Here is a 21,861-nt window from a genome sequence, read left to right as displayed (position 1 = left end):
TCACGCTAGTATCCAGGTGGCTATGGTACTGGTAGCATACTGAATCTGGAGTAGCGTGAGGTGTAAAATAGATGCATTTTCGGGATGTAAATATATAAAAATCAATTTTTACATGTCACAAAAGAAAAAAAATACAGCTAACAAAGTGGAAAATCTTGCTATGAATGTAGTATAAATAACTTTCATTTTGAAAGTTCTTCTGAATATAAGATATTTGAATCCTTATCAGTTTTGTGAAACTATCCTGTGCAAGCAAATTAAAGCAGTCTCTGGACCGGAAGAGTACTTTTAATTAATAATTGATAAAACTCACCTCTGTTTTTGTTTTGTCCTCACATAATAAAATGTTGCCACCAACACCAGCATCTCTTACTGTTTTGTTATCTTCCTGCTTTGCAAGATGTATAGAATAAGTGTCAAGTGCTTCTGTCTAAAAAACTTGGCATTTCCATGGGTACACATAATATCCGATCACACGTTCGTTCTTTATTCTGTCTTGACAAAAGGGAAGGGACATATTTAAGCATGGTGTCACAGGAAACCTGGTGCAGTAGAAATGAATTTAGCTTTTTTTTTTTTTTTTTTTTTGAAGTATTATTGCTCTACCTGTGTACTGCCCACCATAAATTGATATGAAAAGATTAGAGTGGTACTGGTGCTACAAATTCCTGATTCTTAATTAAGAATAGTCCTGAAACTGAAGATATCTCTAATCCCTGATAGGTCAATAGTGGTTCTGATGAATGGGGGGATTTCAATGGGAGAGGATATACATATGTATATTTACTTATTATGAACTGAATATAATTCATATGCCTATAACAAAGAAAACCAAAACCAAAACCTATTACAAAAAAAGCAGTGCTGCAGGTCAGCACAGGTTAATCCTCATCTGAGACTGACAGTCCGCTTCCTATAGATGGAAATAATCCTCATGAACACATACCTTCTCCCAACAAATATCTACAAAAACACACATCCTTAATTAAGATCAGATCAGTAAACACCCCTAAGTCACACCTGACAAAGTTTCACATATTACTGTAATGTTGTGTATCTACAGTAAAATGAACATTTAGCTGAAAACTAAAAAAGATTTTTTTTTACAAACGCAGTAAAATTACTTCTTAATTTATTTAAAGGTAGCGCAGTTTTTTACAAACTAAGAAAAACGTGATATGACATCGTGAAACGGTCACCGATCATCAAATGAAACTGGAGTAAACTGTTGGGAAATGTCAGTTTTTAAATTAATTTGTCACTTTGTCATAATGCGTTCATTATAAAAAAAAAAACAAAACAAAACTGTAATTTAAGACAATTATTAAAAATGAAACAAAATCCTACAAGTATGTACAAAGCAAGTGAAAGAAAGTACATGTACAGTCAAAATCTGGATTTACACTTAATTACAAGAGAAAATTACATTTTTATATGTTAAATAAAAAAAAAACTTGGTGAGAAAGCTTTTCATTATTGTTTTTTTTTTATTTTACAATGCAATTATTGCATTACGCTGATGCTGTCAAGATTCCCTGCAACACTGACAGTTTTTTTTAGTGTGGTGAACCCATCTGTTTGTCTGGTCCTTTAGTCCAAGAAGAATATGTTGTTGAACTGCGTCGCACAAAGCCTCTTAACCTCCTCTGTTGTAGAAAAAGAACAAACGCACATTAAGGGTTAAACTGACATCAAGTATTGATGAAGGCTGTGTATTCGTGGGGACGAGACATACCGTTTACTTCGATCAGATTGGCATTCTTCTGATTCAGGATCACGTACAGTTCTCTCTGGTCTGACTTCTTGCCGACTACCCAGTAGTCTGTCATAGCTTTTACGATGATTTCCTCATCTTCATCAACCCTGAGTGACAAACACACACAAACTAATAAGTGCCATGCAAATTACAAATGTTTAAATAATATTTCAGAAATGACTTACATTTCAAATATTAATAAAAGGATTTTTTGTAAAGCTAAGAGTAACATGTAATGACCTACAATTTAATACTTAATAACAGATAACAGCCTTTACAAGTATGTTTTAGTGAACTGACAAAGTAAAATCTGCATAACATCTGCAACAACGAGGAAGTGAGTGATATTCATGCTAAAATAAGTGCCATGCAATGTCACTGTGTGTCCCACAGACTGGAAATGGGACTTTCACATGACCAGAGTCTCATGACTGTTGAAAAGAAGCGAGTTTACAAAGAAGCACCATAGTAGGAATGAAAATAACCCGGCTGTGCCAAAACCGCGCAGAAAAGATCAATTGTTTTACACATTCCTGATGCCGTTTACCTCTTTTGATGACCCTTTACTGACACGCACACAAAAGCCAAAATGCCTCAAAGTAATCAGTTCTATCTGCTCTTTGTACGTTTCTCATTAGAAGAGCAGTGAAGCCACTGAACTGATTTGCAGTCGTGTAGTGGAAAGAAAGACGTCCTAACAAAGTCTAAAGGTGCTTAGCAAACTACACAGTTTAATTTACGTTAGACACTGACGCAATTGAGTTTAAAGAGAAGACTCTTGACTTTAATTACTATTTTTATGTACAGTTGCCTATTTTCAGAGAACTAAAAGTGACCTCTTCATTAATTAAGCAGGCAAAAGTTCTGGCATTTGGAAACATTTGCTGTGACCTCACAACATAAATGCACACAATACATGTTCAGCTAAATAACAAATAATGTGTCAGCTTTGTGACACAGCTGCATTTAGAAACGGTGTTCTCTGCTGTACCTGGCAAAGTCACAGTTGATGTCTCCCAGGATCTTCATGAGGTCAGGGTGGACAGAGGTGAGACAAACACTGGCTGTCTTCCTCATATGGATGGTGCTCTTCTCTGCTAGGTTCATGTGGTTGAAGTAGATGAACTTAAACTGGGGCTCCTTCTCTGGCCTGGGGGGACAAAAATGAACGTACATATGGAAAATGAAAAAAATTATACAAGCTAAAGCATGTAGAGTTTTTGGAGTTACTTAGTTCTTATTTAAAAAAAAATGTGATTCAAGAATTACAGATGACACTCAAACAGGCTCTGTAAGTGGTTGTTCTCATTCCTTATGCCACAGTTGAAACCACAGTCTACCTGTCAACAACTGTATGACTGATTTTTATCTCTCACGTGTGATTACTTACTGTCCTACCAGGCCTAATCAGGACACAGCCCTGAAAGCCAGATGAGGAATTTGGGACGGCATTATTTATTCAGTGGATTCTTCACTAGGTTGATTAAAAAGGAGCCCATCAAACTGTCTGACCCAGAGAGTCTTGGATTACAGGCCAGGACGTATCTGAAGCTAACTGCTTGGGTTAAAGGAGCCCAGGCCAGGATGCCAGTCCTTAAAGCTGACCTGCTTGAGTTACCCGCAAGCAGTGCCATCATGATATCCAGTGATATTAGAGCGTCGTGTGCCTCTGCCTGTCAGGTAGAGTTAATACAAAGGACTAACTGCAACCAAGATGGCTACTGTAACCACCAAGCACACGCAGAACTTCCTACTAAAGCTGACAAAGGGTGGCAAATTATCTCAAACACTTTCAAGAACCCTCGTGGTTTTATGCTGGCTGTTTAATTGACACTGAAATGCAGATCGATTATGAATTAACTGTCTGAAAATGCAACTGTGATGACATCTTTGGAGCAGGGAAAGTTATGAGACAATAGAAAAACAAAACCCTCAAATGACTGCAGAGCTGCAGGAAAGTTTTGCCGCTGCAGATGTGATGGAGCATCCCTTCACTTTGCACAAGCCGGCCCATGTACAAATCTCATCAGTCTTTGCCATAATAGCCAACACCCAAAATCAACACGTAACGAAACATCTGGATGAGTTCTGAGTGCTGCGGACAGATGAAGTAAAACGTTTGTTAAATTAGGACTGACCCAGCAGCAACCTTTTTTATGTAACTCATCCAGGAGCTGACAGGTTGCCAATTTTCTGCCTTGGTGTCTCCCACATGCCTGTTCTCTTCTCATCCTCAGGCACTATCAAGAGGATGACGATGACAGGAGCCACTGCACCGAGCTTTAAAACTTCTCCAGGAATTTGAATCTGACTTACTAACTTAATAGGACGTCCACAGTCTTTCAAACACCACAAAGCAGTGAATTAAAAATGGTGGAAAGGCTGATTTTAAACTCTTGTGCGGGGTTGCATCAGACAGAATTTGTAACTGGTCCATGAGTGCATACAAATTTAGGTTACACAGTGCACAGGGTTATGCACCTTGTTCAGATCGCATCAGTAGCATAAGTGCATAACACAGACTAAAACAACAGCATCCCGTCTTCATGTGGACTCTCAACTAACCCTGATATCCTGCGGTTAATGGTGAACTGTTCACATATGTCAGAGGCCAGCAAAGTAAGCTGAGGGCCCACCAAGGCATCCAGCTGCTCACAGAACTCCCTGGTGAGCTCCACGGAGGCTGGGAAGAGACAGGAGACAAGAGACGTGGGGTGAAAAAAACATTTTATCTTTATAGGAGGAGAAAAATCACATTTTAGGAACTCATTCAAGAAAGGGACAGTGGAAGTTACAGTACATCCTCAAATAAAAACCATTAAATAAAAATAATTTAAAAAGCCAGCCACTGAGACAACAGACGGCTTTTAATATGACACAGTTGGAGGAAGTGCTGAATTTGTATTAATGTGTAACGGGAGTGGATCTAAACGAGGCCTTGTACTAAAATACATACTAAAACATTTTACTGTAATACTTCAATCAAATAGAAGGATTCAGAAGTAAAGCAGTCTGTAATACAAGGCCACTACCTGAGGAAATACCGTAACTCCAATAACATAAGTGGGTGGGTACACACTTACCGCTGATCATAAAACAAGCTGCAGCGCTCATTGCCTGAAGAAGAGCAGATCAGTGCAGGTTAAGCGCAGAGTCAAGGTCAGGCGGATTAGAAATGGCATTAACGTGACGATAAGCATTGCGGGACCCACATCATCATCATTTTAAAAAATCGTCTGTGTAATCCCAGAAGTGCATATCGTTTAATAGATCAGTGGGAATATTTTACCCTCAATCTACTATTCATAAACAAAAAGTCAAATCCTCCAGTTGCAGATTATGAGAATCATCCCAAAAACAGATAATATCTCAACCCCTTGATTTTAACAGAAAACAAAAACTCCTGTATGCACAATAATGAATCAACAGATTTACATATATTTAACACATCTATAGCTATAGATAGTTACATTTATCCAAAAAATAGACAAAACTAATCAGTTATTAAATTCCAAGCGTGCCTTAAAGACATAAAGGCTTGGATGAAATGTCATTTTAACCCCGCACAAAACAGAAGTCACTGTATTTGGCCCTAAACATCACAGAGATTCATTATCTAATCACCTGATTTCTTTGGAAAACCTTGGTGTTACACTTAAACCAGGATAGGTCCTTTAATTCTCACATAAAGCAGGTGAGCAGGACTGCTTTCTTTCACCGGCGTAATATCAAAATTAGGAACATCCTGTCTCAGGAAAACTAGTTCATGCCTTTGTGTCTTCCAGGCTTATTCGGATTACTACAATTCATTACTGTGTGTCTGTCCAAAACGCTCTTTAAAAAGCCTCCAACTGATTCAAAACGCCACAGCAAGAGCACTGACATTGGCAGGAATTAGAAGGAGAGATCATATCGCTCCAGTTTTAGCTTCTCTTCATTGGCTTCCTTTAAATCTTGATTTGAGTTTAAAATCCTCCTCCTTACATATAAGACCCTTAAAGGCCTCGCTAGGTCATATGCGCAAGACCTCATTGTACCATATTTTCCCAACAGATCACCATGATCTCAAAGTTCAGGTCCACTTGTGGTTCCTAGAGTATGGGAGGTAGAGCCTTCAGCTATAAGGCTCCTCTCCTGTGGAACCAGCTCCTAGTTTGGGTTTGGGAGGCAGGCACCATCTTTGCTTTTAAGATCAGGCTGAAGACTTTACTTTTTGACAAAGCTTATAGTGAGAGCTGGACTGAACTATCCCTTAGTTATACTGCAATAGGCCGAGGCTACGGACATGACTGAGCACATGTCCTCTACTCTCTTCCCTATGGCACCAAGCTCAGTCTGCATGTACGGGGTGAACTGTTTAATTCTGTGTTTGGGTCGTGGTTCAGCCCTGGATCCTCCTTCTTGTTGAACTGAACTGAATATCTACCGTACCTTATAAACGATCAGATGCAGCTCCTCATAACCGTCCTCGGCACTCACAAATATTTTGGGAAACCGGAACTTGGCCTCTGGATCTTTAAGATTGGTCGGCCCTGTCAAAAACCTGAGAGAACAGACGGTGGCGCACGTGGGTTAACATTCGTATTATTGACGATGAAAAGTGGTGACTGTATATGAATCAAAACTGTAAATCTGGACAGTAACTTGGTCCCCAGAGACCTGCAACAATGCGGAAAGAAAAGAACCTTAAGAACGGTGGTAATGGAAATGTTCAGTGTTGGATGAAAGGTCCTGGGGTGATGAAGTGTTTGGCATTATGTAGCTATCTTGTGAAAAATAAAGAAAGCTCACAGAGTTTCCAAAAGTGGAGTTCATCTTCAAGCTTTTCTCTTTAGTCAACATCTTTGTTTGTCCAACATTTTATGAACCAATATTTGTAAAACTAATGGTTATCTCATCATCTCCACCTGTACTTTACTGTTCTTCCTAAGAGCTAATTTGAGCAGAACATGGTAAACATTGAACCTGTTTAGCAGTAGAATAATATTATAACTTTATGCATGTTTATATATTCATCTAACAATGATTTTTATTCATATTCTTTTATTAATCGGTTAAATATTTTTCCAGCGGATTAATTCATGGTCTATGAAACATCTGAAAAGAGCCTCAAATTGTCAAACAACTAACACAGTTGCCCTGAACCCACGTTGTCTTTTTTAATTCAATACATTGTTTTACTTCACAGTGAGAACATTTGATTATTATTCAGTTGCAGTTCGCTCAGAAATGCTAAAACAATAACACGTTGTTCTTTACTTAAATGTCTTGCACATTCTTTCCCATTGTTGACATGACTTCTAAGCCGTCATCCTCAGGGCGTCCTGAAGTTCAACAACAAACTGCAGAGAAGTCAGGATTTTTGAATAATTTGAATTACCCTAAAGTGCCGTAAAATGGACCCGAGTAATGTTCAAGGACGAATGTTCAGCCAAGGGTCAGTGGTTTACAAATTATAATTCATCATCTGTGTAGCACGACATTCAATAGAGGATCTCATAGTAAAATAACTCGTGGGATACTAGTGTGACAGACTGAACCAGGCCTAATCGACAACCATCAAAATAATTATAAATGAGATCATTCTTAGGCTTCAGTTCTGGATCAGTTCTGGATCAGGAGATGTTTAACCCCTCGACCCTTTCATGACCGACCCAGAACATAAGACCAGAAACTGAACAGAGAATTCACAGTTACATTTTTATTATGGTGGATTTTAACCCTTTGAGACCTAAACATCCGCCTGCAGATTAAAAAAAAAAAAAGAAGCTTGCTGTATTTGAATAACTAAAACTCACTGATGGATAAAATTCAAAGCTTGGCTGAAAAAAAAGCTGCCATTACGGTAATGATGACGCACCACTACTGTCGGCTGCAGGTTTGGGAGGGAGGGCAAGGAGGGGAGAGTTGTTTGGAGGAATTTGTTGGTAATAAAGAAGTTAGTTATTCCCCCTGAGATGAAGGTCTTCCAGACAAAAGCACAACTTACCAGTGTCAGGCCACACTTGGAATTTTGTAAATGGTGCAAACCACTGTGAGTTACGGTAATTCAAAAACGATCCACTCAGTTTTAAAGGGTTAATGATGCCAGCTAATGTTAATGTTAACCATTATCACGTGGAAGCCAGAGAAATGAGGAGTAGTTTTGCCTATACACTTCTCTGAGACTATATTTATCCCTCATAACTTTATTGAATGCAACTATTTTAATGCCCTTAACAAAGAGCCTTAGTGTCCTTTCTGAAGTCCTATTCCAACATGGAGCACTGGGAATTAAATTATGCTTCTATGATTATTGCAAACACCTTCCCACATTGACAGTTATTTCAAGCAGCACTGAAACCTAAATCTTGTAAGAGAGCCAACACTAATGCAAACTTTCTCTGGCTCCATGTTTGTACTGAAACAGAACAGAAAGTGGATTTTGCAGAAGGCAGCAGTGATACTCCTCTTCTTGGCTACACTGCAGTGTGTTAGTCGAGGGAGTTACCATTTTTCAACACTTAGTAACCATTTAGTATGTACACCTTAGGCAACAACTGCAGTTTGATGCGGCTCGGCTGTAAATGCTACCTTTTTTGAGTTTGGAAGAGTTTTTGTTCAAATGCTTTTACGACTTTTTCTGATGTGAATTGCCGAGTTGCTGACATTATTCTATTGACTGAAACTCTGCAGAGTGTGAACTGCTTACCTCCCATAGTGCAACAGATTCCCTGCAACTTCTGGCCTCAGAGGAGAGTCCCTCCCCGCCAACTAAGACAAGAGAAGACAACAGATGAATAAAGAAAATAAGGGTTTTAGAGGTTTATGTGTGGTTTAGTTGAGTTTGAAGTCTTTAAAGGGGATTTATTACACTTGTGTCCAGTAGTATAGTTATATTCTGCGCCCACTAAACATAAAACTAGTTAAAAAAAACTTCATACTTATTTAAGGGTGCCACTCTACGCAGCCCTCAGTTGAGCCTCTGCCTGAAAACGGGATATTTTAGCTCCCGTCTCTTAAATCCTTCTTAATTCAGTCCTCATATTTCCTTTGATCATTCCCCCGTTCACCCTTTGTTTCTTTCATCCAATAAATCTCCCTCATCCCTTATTCATTCAGCCACTCATCTCATCTCTCCCTTCCCCGCCTACCTCTGGTTCAGAGTGTCTGGGGAACAGCGAGGTGGTCAGATACTTGTACAGGATCCTCATGTCATCTTGTTCCAGTCCGCTCCTGCAGGCACAGTAACACAATTACACCCTATACGCTTCTCAACAACCAGTGCGCTTATGTGCTCTCTAGTGTGCTACAAACAAACCGTCTCCTGGTGCTAATTACTGCTCAACAAACGGATGCGTTGCAATGAATACTCCAGAGCGGAGCAGCACACGATGCAGCCACTTAATTTGGACGGTAATTAAACAGCTCTTCACTGTTTGTCTATTGACAGTTCACGCTGAGAGATCACGCCGCTCTCTAGTCATTCCATTAACAATCATGTTATCCCTCCTTTGCTCTCACACATTTGACTGGCAGCACAATTAAAGGCAAGTGACATGTCCGGGAGCGTAAATCGCAAAGAGGATTAGAGATTAAAAGTACCCCTGTTTACCCAGCATGCCATTGTGTGTTTGCCGATGACAACACTGAGATTTCCCTTATTATATGTTGTGATGATGTATTGTGGCGCATGTAGCCATATGAGGTGTCAAATTTGGTTTGAGAAAGTGTTGAGTCTGTACCAGATGAGTTGGTCGTTGTACAGGAAGGCCGTGTATTTGATCAGACTGAGGCTCTCCTCCACTCTGTTCACAAACGACTGGATCTTCAGGTAGGTCATCTTGTCCAGTGGGAAGAAGCTGATGCCTCCGAACACATCGAGCAGGTCGCACGACTGCAAGTGGAGAGTCTGCAGATACTGGAAACCCCACCGTGACCACACACGGACACAGGAGAAGCGAAGGAGAAAGGGGTTTAGTTTACCTGCATTCAAGTGCTGGCTTACAGTGCAGTGCAGAAAGTGGAATCAGACGCTCGCTGAGCCTCTGTGGAGACTCTTGCATCACCCAGGGGAAGAGAAGCACTGACATTCAACCTCTGATAAGCACACCACAGCCGCACGCTGTCTTTAGGTTACATGCCGGGGAGGGAAGCCCACGCTAACTTAAGACGGGTATTCCCTAATTAGAAATGAATTTTTAAAACGTTCGCATGAGTGTTTCTATAGAAAGCTGCGCTGTTCTGGTGAGCTGACGGTCGTGTGAAAAGAGGACAGCTCATGCAGTCAACAATCAAGAAATCAGGCATGACTGCAAACATCTTACAGCTTTCCAAGAGTAACATGAGCTTCAGCCGAGAAACAAATACAGTTACTGTGTCCAAACATTATGAGCGGAGGACGGCCCTTGTCAAAACACTGTCCGTCAGGCTTGACTGACTCTTTCTAACTAACTGTGTGGGATTAGGAAATTAAAAGGATTCATGCTGTCAACAAATCCACCTAGCAACAATGTTTTTATGAGCAAACACGGACTTTATTTACCCTGTAGAAAAACTTTTCAAGCTTCTGGATGAGCAGTTCCACTCCACCGGCTTCCATCGCTCTACCAAACGTGCCGTTGAAGAGCTGCGGCAAAAAGGAGAACAATCATTATTACGAGTTGATTTATTCTGCATTATAAAGTGGGATTTTAAGGAACTGTAAGGGTGCCGTCATATCACTATAAAGGACGAGGTATTTTTATTCAAATATGTCCCTAATGCAGTAAAACATATACGGACTACAAAAACTACAAACACTTTACATATGTGAAAAGCAGGACAGATGCTAAAACACACTGGAACTCACCTTGTACATACTGTAGCACTGTCGTACCACTGCACCATAAACAGTGTCCTACAAAGGCGAGAGGGTACATGTAAATGTGCCAATCTGGACTTTTCTAAAAACGATCGGCATGCTGTGTTAATGTAAATTAAATAAGCGTGCTGGAATATATTTAACTGAAAAATGGTACAACAGCAACATATCAAACCGAGACATGTTTTATAAAAATATTTGATCATTTTGTGTTTGATCATGACACATCTTTAAAAGTCTGGATAGGAATACTGTGCTTTGTGTCATCGCTTCTTTCCATTCTTGCTAAAGAATTTCCGCTGCTCAGTCTCTGTGTGAAGGAAAGATACAGAAGGTCTTTCCTTCCTGCTACTGTTAGGCTCCACAATGAACACTCATAAATGTGCAATATTATTACTCCTCAAGGTTTAAACACTCTCACTATTTCACTGCTTACTCTGTACTGTTTACAACCCTGTGCAATATCTGACAATCAATATCTGTTTACAATTGAATACTTTATGTTTGTCATTTTGTTACAATCCAATTACTTTTGATGCAAAACAATACTTTTTGTATATATGCCAATACTTGTATATTGTCAATTCTATTCTATTTTTTATCTTATTATTTATATTTTACACAGTCCACTCTTTATTCTTGTTACTTTTCTGCCCTGTGTATGCTGTTGCAAACTGCAATTTCCCAATTGTTTGACAAATTAAGGTTTTTGTGTCCTATACTATTTTTGTTCCATAATTTAGGGTGACCTTTCCTGAAAAGTATCACTGGTATAATGTTCAAAATGAGCCAAACTGAGAAATGAGCATTTAATTTATAAGTTTCAGCATTTGATTTGTAATCTTTGTACTACTGCAAATTATAGGGCCTAAATGATCTGCAAACAAAGACACCTTTAGGTATGCATCAGTACTTACAAGTATTTCCTCTTCCTGATATTCTACTGTGGGAGGTTTACCATCTTTGTTTGGTTTCTCAACCATTGGGTTTCGAACAACCTGGTGGGAACACAAAGGGATTAGAGAGGTGAAGCTAAACTACATTTTAAGTGGAGTTGACAAAGCCTTGGCAAACAAAGTAAATGCTGAAAGAGTACATATGAACTTGATAATTACCATGACTATCCAAAAATTGTCTTCGGGCTCAAAGAAAAACTGCCGGTTCTTCTGTGTGTGCAGGGATTTAGCTGGTTTTGTTGGACAGAACGTCCTGGAACAAAGAAGACATGGTCATGAGGACAGGAGACACACACTTTGTGTTTTTACTAACATTCGATTTGTGCATATCTGACCTCTTATTGCAACATTTCCCTTTTCTGTTACACTTCACACACAAAGAAAGGCCACCTTACTTTTGCTTTAACACAGTTTGTCAAACACAGCCATGTAAGTCGTGATGAGACATTACTTGGCTAAAAAAATACACCCACTATCGTAGTAAAATTTGTACCTGGTGAACTGTACAATGGCTTCGCAAAGACCCACGTTGCGGATCTTCTCATTCTTCTCAACATCACTGGGGTGGTAAAACAGAATCTTCTTCTCTTCCTAAAATAAAGACGAAATGCATCAATGACATAATAAAAAAAAAAAAAAAAAAACGTAAATTGTTTATGGAGTAAAACATGTGCATGGAAACAATTAACTCAAGGAGACGCACTCACCTCTCCCTCCCGTGGTCCAAACGTCGGATTATAAATGAAAAAATTGAGCAGAGATGGTGTGTACTGTTTCTCTTGCATTCCTGAGGCCATCCTGGGACTGCGACAGACACAAGGAGAAAGCTCATGAACACCTCAAGATTTCAATCAGGTCGCACCAAAGTCAGGCTCAAGTCTACCTTATCATCAGCATTAGTGGAAATTGTGTGTGGATTTCCTTTGCTCCAGCGACAGTTTGGTTAGCATGCCGTGTGCCTGCAGAATGAACACAAAAACATCACATAGCATTGTGTTAAATCTAGAAATAACAATCATTAACTCGTAAATAGTGGCCCCACATAGCACAGCTGAGGTGCACCAGGTCAAAGTCAGGCGGCTTTTGTACTAATGCACTTATGTCTCCTTAGTATAAAACCAATATTTATTAAAGAGACCGTCAGTGTCCTTGTAACATTCAATGTTCTCTCCAGCTATTGAATGAACTGTTTAAATCTCAACTCGCAGAAAGTTAGCAACCGGCTGATAGATGCCTTGGAGGAAAAGTTAAGCATATTTATTCTTAGCTCAGTCAAGTGTTGAAAACTTTTCTGCTCTGCATCTCGGAGGTGCTTTTGTTTGCTAATTGTTTAACGGACTGTCACTGTGTACATATGCGGTACTGTAAAAAAAAAAAAAAGAGAGAAACGTCCCTGCTGTCCATTAGCCGGCGAAGTCTCTGTTGGCGTCAATATCTCTGCACGTCAGTCACTCAATTATCACAAAATGAACTGAACACACGGGGCGACGTTTGTGACTTTGCAACTTTAGTACAGCTGCTTGACGTGAAGCGTCGCCCGGCCAGGAGCCAGTCGACATTAATTGGGTTAGCTAGCTGGCTAGCTGCGCTCTGTGTATATGCAGGGATCCAGCCGGAGAAGAGCCTCAGTGAACCATGACGGTGACAGACTAAGACGACGGTAACACTTACCTCACAGAGCATAAACACGACACGTTCATGTGCTCGCGGTTAAAAAAAAATGCTGTGAATAAAAGTAAAAAAATTAGGAAATGAGACCAATGAAAAGATAAGCCGCTCGCATTATACTTTACATTCTTAACTTCCTGCTTTTGACAGCGCGGTGTCACGGGTTCAACTGCTCGGGTGAAATCTCTTCCCAACATAATATTGGTTCCTAGGCCCTAAATGGAACAACGTCTGTGCAAGAGACGCGATATATTCTGGATGTTAAAGGAGCCACACATTTTTATCCAGGAAGCATTACACAGCTCGCTCAAACAGTAATATTTAGTTTTAGTTTGAGCTTAGCACTGGATCTCAGTCGAGTTCAAACTGCTTAACAGGTGCAGATGTTTGAGCTGTTATTTGAATTCAAGGATAGCATTTTGAGCAAATGTACACTACCAGTCAAGAGTTTGGACACACCTTCTCATTCTTTTCCACGGCCCGTCTCCAATCCACAAAGTCCACCACAGAACAGCACAGAACAAGACACACGGCGAAAGACATGAAAGACACGCATTTTAAAAAAGACAAACCTGTATCAAACAGTATGAAGATGTGTCTAAACGTTTGACTGGTAGTGTATTTATTTATCATAATGTGTGGTTTATTTAATGACTCACATAATATCTTATTATTTCTTGTTATTATTTAATCAGGAATATTCAATAGTCGTGGATAATACATGAACTATTAGTCACTATTAGTCTGCAATCATTTTTCACTGTAAATGTATTTTTCATCTGGGTGTCTGATGAAAATTTGGCCGCGTGCTTGTATTTGTACATTAAGTTGTGCTACATAGCCAATTAAGCAACAGTTCAGCTTTTAAGGCCAACAAATAAATATTGCACAGTGGCTTCAGTCATAGTCAGAAAGAAATAACTGCTGCCATTCGTGGATGCTACTGACAAAATACATAGTCCATTCACAAATGTAAGTTTCCACATGTTTATTCATCTCATTCGCTGTCCGAGGTGCACAGACAAGAAAAAAAGAAACATGGTTTCTGCTTTCTTCAAAATGACAGGAGGACATTTAAAAACAATTGGTGCATGCAGAATTTAGTAGCAAAACAAATTGAATCCAGTCGAATGGAAGATGAGACCAGGAGAATCCACAGGTGGAGGAAATGACTGCAAAACCCGAAGACCGTAGCTCTTTACGTCTGCAAAACTCAGGACAGGACCATAGTCTGGAATTCTAGAGGGGAGGGAAAAAGCATCATTAAAACGCTGAACATTACTGACAACATACATCTGACACATCACAAAAGTCTCTATGAGAATGATGGAGCAAATACTGAAAAATAAAACATAAAATCAGACTAAACTCTGTCATGGGTTGTCTAAGTCTCTTTAAGTTAGCTAACAGACTTAATGAGGAAACACCCTCATGGATGCACGTGTAGTCTGTATCATAAATTCTTATTTCGCTTGTCCTCTCCGCCCCCTGTGAGATTTAATCGAACCGTTTCCGTCTGCATCGCGATCAAATACGGAAACAGTACGAGAAATCGGAAACTAACCCTCTGCTCCAATTTTGCCATCGCTGTCATCGTCGGCTGCTGAGATGAAGCTCTTGGTTTCTGCTTCGGTCAGCGTCCGTGCCCCAGGGACAAACCGCTGCAGGAAAAACCTAAAAATACCCCCCCAAACACACACACACACACACAGAGAAAGTAACTAAGTATGGATAATCCGACACATCCAGATATGTTTGCTACACCAATTTCTAAATTGCACAGCTGCAGTCAAGCCTCAGTTATCCTCACGCAAAGGTGAATTATATAACACTAATACAGTAATAACACAGTGGATTATTAGGAGAAAGCTTAATGGTGCCATACCACTGTGTGATTTAATATATTAATCTCTTTTCTCTTTCTGTCAGATTCGCAAACATGAAAAAACTTTACAGCACCAAAAGCAGCATTCTGTGAAACTGATTTCAGAGGAAACCGGTGAATATGAGCAGCATTTCTGGGAAAGAATACTGTAGATACTAGAAAAGAAGAGAAGCTTGAGAAAGTGTCGGGGTCTTGTCCCCAGGCTGGTGTTCAGACATTTCTTATAGAGATCTGCTGCAGCGTACACTGCACGGCCCAGCTATCGTTTTACACACTTGAGCTCAGATTCCTCAATGTAGCCGCTGTTATCCTCGTCGAGGATCTGGAAGACGTCTTTCACCTCCTGGGGCGTCTTTGAGGAAAGGCCGCACAGCTGGAAGAACTTCTTGTAGCAGAATGAGTCCGGAGCTGCAAAGCACACACACGCACACACACGCACACATACACACACACACACACACACACACACACACACACACACACACACACACACACACACACACATGTTGAAGATGTACTGCGGAGGTTTAGAGGCTTGAGGTTTACCAGGTTGGGATGTTGAGATTAAAACAGAACGAGGCTTCTGTCTGATGGGAGATTTTCTTTTAAGACCGACAGACACACGCCTCCACTAAAACCGTCAGGATGATTAAAAAACCCCTTTTCAAATTCAGATTTAAAGCTGCATGTGAGGATACTGTACAACGCTCAAAAGTACACGGAGAAGATTATGCACTTTTCTGTAGAAGAGGGTTCTGAATATGTAGATTAAAAGCGCTTGTCAGGTGTGGATCCAAGGACGACCACGGTGCATATTATCATGATAAATAGTGAATTTAGGCTTTTATCAGAAAACTTAGTCTAATGAATGAGTGACATCGATTTTGGCTGCTGATATTTAATGGGATGCGTGCGGTGTGTGAACGGACGCTACCTGCGCAGTCCTTGACAGCATTTTCAATGGCCTCAGCTGAAAGGATGGAGGTGAGCGACATGTTGATCCTGTGAGGCACAAGAATGAATAATTAACAAACGTGAACGTGCAAACTTTCCCTCTCTTTTTCTTTCAGACGCACGTCTTGTTCACCTGCCTCAGGCTTCATGATTTACACTCAGCCCCCTCTGGATTCATTTTCTTTTTATGATGTGTATTTGAATCTGGCTTAACATCATGATCCCATCAAAACCCCAACAAACAAATTTGTAAAAAAAAAAAAAAAAAAACTCACCATGCTTTCATGTGTTTTGTATTACAAATCCCTAATTGCTGGCTTGCTGCTGCCTGGTTTTTGAGTTTTTGATTAGATTTCCCCTGGCGGCCTCTGTTAATTTCAGAGAGAATTTACTCCCCTTGAAGTTCTTAATTGGGTTGGGTGGTCCCCACGTAGTAATTGGCACATAGGGACTGTATAACTCACTGTACAAACTGTGAAAATGCAGCCACTCTGTGTGTGAGGGCACTCACCTGAACATACATCAACTTTATAATGAAGGAAAAATTAAAAAATGTGAGGAGTTCAGACTATTTGCAGGAATTAGCTCAAAGAAATGTTTGTCTTTTTTTTGGTTTTCTGAAAACAATTTTGTCTAGCAGCCTAATACTGTAGGACTCTTTCAGTTTATGTCAATTCTTATTGGTAGGATGACAAAGAAGTCCAGGCTAGAAATGACTAAATGTGAATAAATCCTCTTTGAAAGTGATGCAAAAGTGAGAATTAAAACTTCCTATAGAGAAGCTGTAGTTCCACTGCTTCACCTAGCAGACAAGTAGCACCTGGCCAACACCTTTACACTGAAGTTCCCTGTGCAGCTCTGGGACTCACCGCTGTTGGTTCTCGTTCCTCTCGGGTTCAGGTCCAAAGCAGCGGCGGATAAGGCTCCGTGGTGGCCACTGGCGGCTGGTCCGGGCTTATATACACTGGGCTGGACGCGCTGAAGGATGCTTGAGTTTCCAACCTGTCCGAGGATCAAATTTTCCCTGGGCTGATTTCCTCCTTCTCGAGTTCTCGTGTTCCTCACCTGCTCACCTGTCCAATTAACCTTTACTGTTTATATCCGCTGCTCACTGCACTTAGTCTCTCCCTCACTGCCATAGCAGTGCGTGGCTTTTGTCCAATCAACTTTTTCCCAGTGTTACATTGCTCTCTCTCCCCCCTCCCCTCCACGTTTATCCACCCCGCATGTCTGTCCGTCTGTCTCTCTCTCTCTCTTTCACTGTAGGTGCATATTTCAAATTTAATCAGGCTCCCTTTTTGTCTCTTTGGTTTAGTGAGCAATGTCTTAAAAAAGAAAAGAAGAGAAGAGAAGAGAAGAGAAGAGAAGAGAAGAGAAGAGAAGAGAAGAGAAGAGAAGAGAAGAGAAAAAGTTGTAGTGTTGAAGCACCATGTAATTTTAAGAAACCATGCAGCAGAATCATCTGTGAAATACAACCGACTATCTGAAAGTCACTCACTCAAGTTTTGCACCTGGTTACCGTGGCAACCGACCACTCCAAACTGATGAGTTTGTCACCTGCTATGGGGAAGTCTACGAACCCCCCTGACACAGCAGCGTCTCTGGCGAATCCAGTCAGCACTAATGGCATTAGCTGAGTGGGGGCAGGGAGGGATGCTCCTTGTAACGAGAACCAGGGGAATAAATCTCATTATTTTTCCAAGTTTCATCTGATGTGGACGTCTGACTCAGCTCCTCGGCTGTAGTGGGGTTTTCGTGAATCTCACCCACGCTTCTTATGCTGAAAGATGTGTCGCTCATCTGTAGCTAAGAAAACAGAGGATCCATGAGTTATTTTTTTTTGTTCGATATGTGAAAAGAGCAGCTTGTGAAGTCACCGTGACTCATTTGCACCACCTGGTGGCTGCTTCCCATCAGTGCAGACTTGCAAAGTAATACCTCGCCACATGCTGTGTAAGAAAAAAGATGGTTTATTTAAGGCAGAGGCAGGTGTGTGTGAGTGCGTGCACTGGATTAAGTGAGTTGAGTTGTGAGATTAAGTGAATACTAGTATCATGTGTGCGCAGCTTGTTGGGACTTCCCATGGTTATTGTTTTTAAAAGTGTGATTATTTATCTTTCATAAGAAAGGGTTTTGCTGCTACAGCTATAGGTGCATTACCGCCATGTGGACTGGAATGTAAAGACAAGAAGTATCGATAAGGGGAATCGATAAACTTGAAGGCTAATGATATCGATGAGCTGAACCATTTTATGAACCAGATTATCGGTGCCCATCCTCAGCTGGGACCAATCCCTTGTCAGACATCCGCTCCAAGAAGTATTCTGTACTCAATAATATTCAGTCATCCACTCATTCATTCCAGTATTTAGACCAAGGCCAGACTTGTGTTACTGAAAAAGAACCTTTATTGTTTTCTCATCGTCCGTCCGTTTCCCATAAAAGTGCATCATCACTGATCTCACAGTAGGCAAATCTCACATAGTAAAACGACGACAGAAGTGAGTGAGAGAGAGAGAGAAAGACACAAGTCAACCACGCTATAAAGTTAATCAGGTACATTCATCGTGGACAGCACTGGGGTGAGCACGGTCAGAGAAAGGGTGTTAGAGAGAGAGATAGAGGGAGGCAGCGGTTTGTCTACAGTCGGGGGTGAAGGGTCAAGTGTATAAAAGTGGTGTGGAGAGTGGAGTGGAGAAAGAGCGAGAGGGAAGAGGAGAAGAAGTGAGGATTAGGCTCTGTCTTGGCTCAAGTTGTTCCTTTAGTATTCAGGTGTTGGTCTGTTTGTCCATTTAAGCCTTGACCATGGCAGCGAACTCTGCAGGGGGAGAGAGAAAGAAAGAAAGAACAAATGAGAAAGAGTGTGGTTTCGAGATCTGCGGAAGTTCTTCGTGCCTCTGGTGGCCGTTTTCTCACCATCAACTCCGATCTTGCCGTCACCATCGGAGTCACCGGCCTTGAGAAACGTCTTGGTCTCTGCGTCGGTCAGAGCTCTGGCACCAGCAGAGAAGTTCTGCAGGAACAGCCTGGGGAGGACAATCAGAGACAAAGTGTTATGATGAATACGCAGTTTTAGAAATTGAATCTCCCCCGGATATATCTTCTCAATTCGCTAGGATTTTTTTTCTTTGCTGCGCTAAATCGATTGTTTCCAAATGGAGCTCATGTTTCAGACAGCCTCCAAAGCCTATTATAGATCCTTCACTGACTTCTTCTCGCTGCAGCTTGTCCTCTCATTCTCCTAGCCTAAAATGCATTTGATTTGACCCCAAATTTTAGGAATCCATCTGCTCCAGGTCACCCTACGATATGAGACACCGGACGAGAGAGCTGGCATAGAGTTACTGCGGAGGAGAGCTCCCAGTGGCTCGAGCTTCTCAGATGCTTAGAGGCTCTGTCACCATTCTGAATTCACAGTGGGCCAAAGAAAGGCGATCCCTGCGCTGCAAGAGCTCCTGGGAGCTGGAGATGAAATCTAGGGTGCTTACTTCAGCTCCTCCTCCTCAATGAAGCCACTCTTGTCCTGGTCAATGACGGCGAAGGCCTTCTTGATGTCATCGGCGGACTTGGCAGCCAAGCCGACCTTAGCAAAGAAATCTTTGTACTTGAAAGAGTCGGCAGCTGCAAAGATACGGAGAGCAGATCATGTCAGACACTGAGGATTAAAAAAAAATGTAAGACTGTTATGCATCAGTTAGTAGTTTATAAGGCTTGGGAATTGGTTGCAGATCACCCCCCATTTTTGCCTTGCACTTTAACTTATAGCACAACTTTAAAAAAAAGTGTCTTTGAGCAGCTTCACTGATACATATCACGTCAAGTTGCAATCTGCAAGCTTGCTGTGCTAATGACCTGGACCCCAGTTGTGTTAAAAATCAATGCAGGGCTTAAGCAGCTGTGGCTGTTCTTCATAGCAAGTCACTTCTCCAGTGTAAGATGTAGCTACATTCAAGCAAAGTACAAATTCTATTAAAGTAAGGTCTTAGAGGATCTGATTTGGGTTTTCCCAGGCGAAAACATTGCATGCTGAGACACTTTCATTGCGGCACTTACCTTGGCATGCTGCAAGGGCTGCAGTGATGTCAGCGTCACTCAGGATTCCGGCGAATGCCATTTTTAACTGAGGGAGGAGAGCAGAGGACAAGTCAGATCATCAGTTCAGGTGCGGCAAAGTCAGACAGGAGGAAACTCGGAATCTACTCGTGTCTATCCTCCGCACTAAAACACACAATTCAGAGTAACAGAGCTACATGTAATCTTCATTATGCCATGCAGTATATCTTATAGTTCCTCCCTGTGAGTATTCCAAGGCACAAATGATCACAAAAAAAGTAGTCCAATTTTTCCAAAACCAAGCCCTCCAAGGCAAAAGATCAAATCTCCTTTGCAGCTGTGGTTGGCAGATTTTTTTTTCTCCCCCATTTGGTTCCTTTGTAAGTCCAAAGCCAAAATCTGGGCTTCTGGTGTTCAGAATCTGGACCTATGTGGCCCCTTGCTCGATTTATATCCCAGTGCAGTACATGAAGTTGAAGCCCTGTAACACTTTCTGAGTCAGGAAGTAGTCTTGCCTACAGGTCTGCGGCTCCTCAGTGCAACTCACCTTAGGGTTATCTCTAAGACTAGAGAGGATTCGCTCAGATGAATGTGCTGACTGCAGTAAAGCCCTGAGCGTCTCTCACGAGCTTATATACTTTCCCTCTCCCGAAATATGATGCATAGGCTATGTAATACACACTGCCTGCAAAGCAGTCAAAGCAGTCGGTCAAAAAAATGTGTCCAGTAGACAGAGCTGTTCTATTTATATGTACATAAATGAAGATGCTTAAATGGTAGGCTAAGTGTGGACCCATGTGAAAAGTGCTTGATATTGCACAAGGCTAATAATATACACTGCTGATTGGGGTGAAACATACTCTGCAGCCTGTACTACTGTGCAGAGCAGCACACAGTAAAGAATGAGATAAACTCTTATATTGTGTTTGACAAGTAGTCAGAAAGCTTGTATTTTTATGATTTCTTGTTGACTAATATTTTTTTTGTTTAACTAAAGCAAGCCCAAAACTAACTGTCACACTGTAGTGAAGGTAAAGTCCATAAACTCTATAGAAGATGTGTTAATACAGCAGTTTAAGTGCATCCTTGGTAAATACGTCTTTCTTAAACGAATGCTGAAAGACTTCCTTAAATATGTGAAATATTATGATAAAATGTCTGGACCCAAGTCCTACCCCACGTCTGACATTATTCTAACTATGTTCTCACTTTGACCCCAATCACAATTCTAGATACAGGCCTTAATCCTAGACCCTAACCCAATTCCTGAGTCTGATCCTCATCCTAACCATACTATCACCTCCACCTATTATCCTAACTTTAATTTCTGACCCTAACCCTAACCCTAGGTTAGGATTAGGGTTTGGGGACCCTATCCCCAATCCAAATTCTGACCTTTATCCCAGAAGCACTTTCATATCAACACTAACCCTTACCCCAATTGTGGATCCGGACTCTAATTCTAACCTTGTTTTATTCTCGATATGGTAGCAGTTGTGCAATTTGACCCTAACCTTCGCCCGTGCTGTCATCGGGATCCTAAACATAACCCCAGTTCTGAACCTTATCCTAAGTTTACTTCCACCTTTACCCTAGCTTTGCTCTTTTTCTTGACTCCTTGAGAAAAAGAACAATATTCTCAGTTTTTGCAGAGTGTGCAACAACCCTAACCCCATTTCAGGATGAGGACCCTGATCCGAACTATAGGGTAGAGTTACAGATCCGGAGTTAGTGGTGGTTATTGGGT

The 21,861-nt window shown here is 41.0% G+C and overlaps 3 protein-coding genes across 3 annotated transcripts; all 3 read right to left on the bottom strand.

Annotated features, from left to right (window-relative positions):
• Nucleotides 1-589: 589 nt before the first annotated feature.
• ccz1 (CCZ1 homolog, vacuolar protein trafficking and biogenesis associated) lies at nt 590-13,401 on the bottom strand. The gene is made up of 17 exons (XM_047609587.1): nt 13,226-13,401; nt 12,438-12,513; nt 12,262-12,358; nt 12,048-12,145; nt 11,714-11,807; nt 11,516-11,596; nt 10,587-10,634; nt 10,281-10,364; nt 9,481-9,656; nt 8,890-8,971; nt 8,448-8,509; nt 6,188-6,299; nt 4,840-4,873; nt 4,322-4,439; nt 2,748-2,906; nt 1,736-1,863; nt 590-1,646 (listed from the first exon to the last, which is right to left on the bottom strand). Exons 2-17 carry the CDS (start codon nt 12,449-12,451, stop codon nt 1,591-1,593), a joined length of 1,443 nt encoding a protein of 480 aa, XP_047465543.1. The 5' UTR covers nt 12,452-12,513; nt 13,226-13,401; the 3' UTR covers nt 590-1,590.
• A 794-nt stretch (nt 13,402-14,195) lies between these two features.
• On the bottom strand, nt 14,196-17,321 carry pvalb9 (parvalbumin 9). The gene is made up of 5 exons (XM_047609588.1): nt 16,931-17,321; nt 16,042-16,109; nt 15,383-15,515; nt 14,787-14,896; nt 14,196-14,461 (listed from the first exon to the last, which is right to left on the bottom strand). Exons 2-5 carry the CDS (start codon nt 16,100-16,102, stop codon nt 14,436-14,438), a joined length of 330 nt encoding a protein of 109 aa, XP_047465544.1. The 5' UTR covers nt 16,103-16,109; nt 16,931-17,321; the 3' UTR covers nt 14,196-14,435.
• A 1,125-nt stretch (nt 17,322-18,446) lies between these two features.
• On the bottom strand, nt 18,447-20,766 carry pvalb3 (parvalbumin 3). The gene is made up of 5 exons (XM_047610046.1): nt 20,662-20,766; nt 20,115-20,181; nt 19,550-19,682; nt 18,978-19,087; nt 18,447-18,879 (listed from the first exon to the last, which is right to left on the bottom strand). Exons 2-5 carry the CDS (start codon nt 20,173-20,175, stop codon nt 18,854-18,856), a joined length of 330 nt encoding a protein of 109 aa, XP_047466002.1. The 5' UTR covers nt 20,176-20,181; nt 20,662-20,766; the 3' UTR covers nt 18,447-18,853.
• Between the last annotated feature and the right edge of the window lie 1,095 nt (nt 20,767-21,861).

This window comes from Mugil cephalus, chromosome 16, assembly GCF_022458985.1.
Source record: "Mugil cephalus isolate CIBA_MC_2020 chromosome 16, CIBA_Mcephalus_1.1, whole genome shotgun sequence".
Taxonomy (NCBI): domain Eukaryota; kingdom Metazoa; phylum Chordata; class Actinopteri; order Mugiliformes; family Mugilidae; genus Mugil; species Mugil cephalus.
This window is presented reverse-complemented; position numbering and strand designations above follow the sequence as displayed.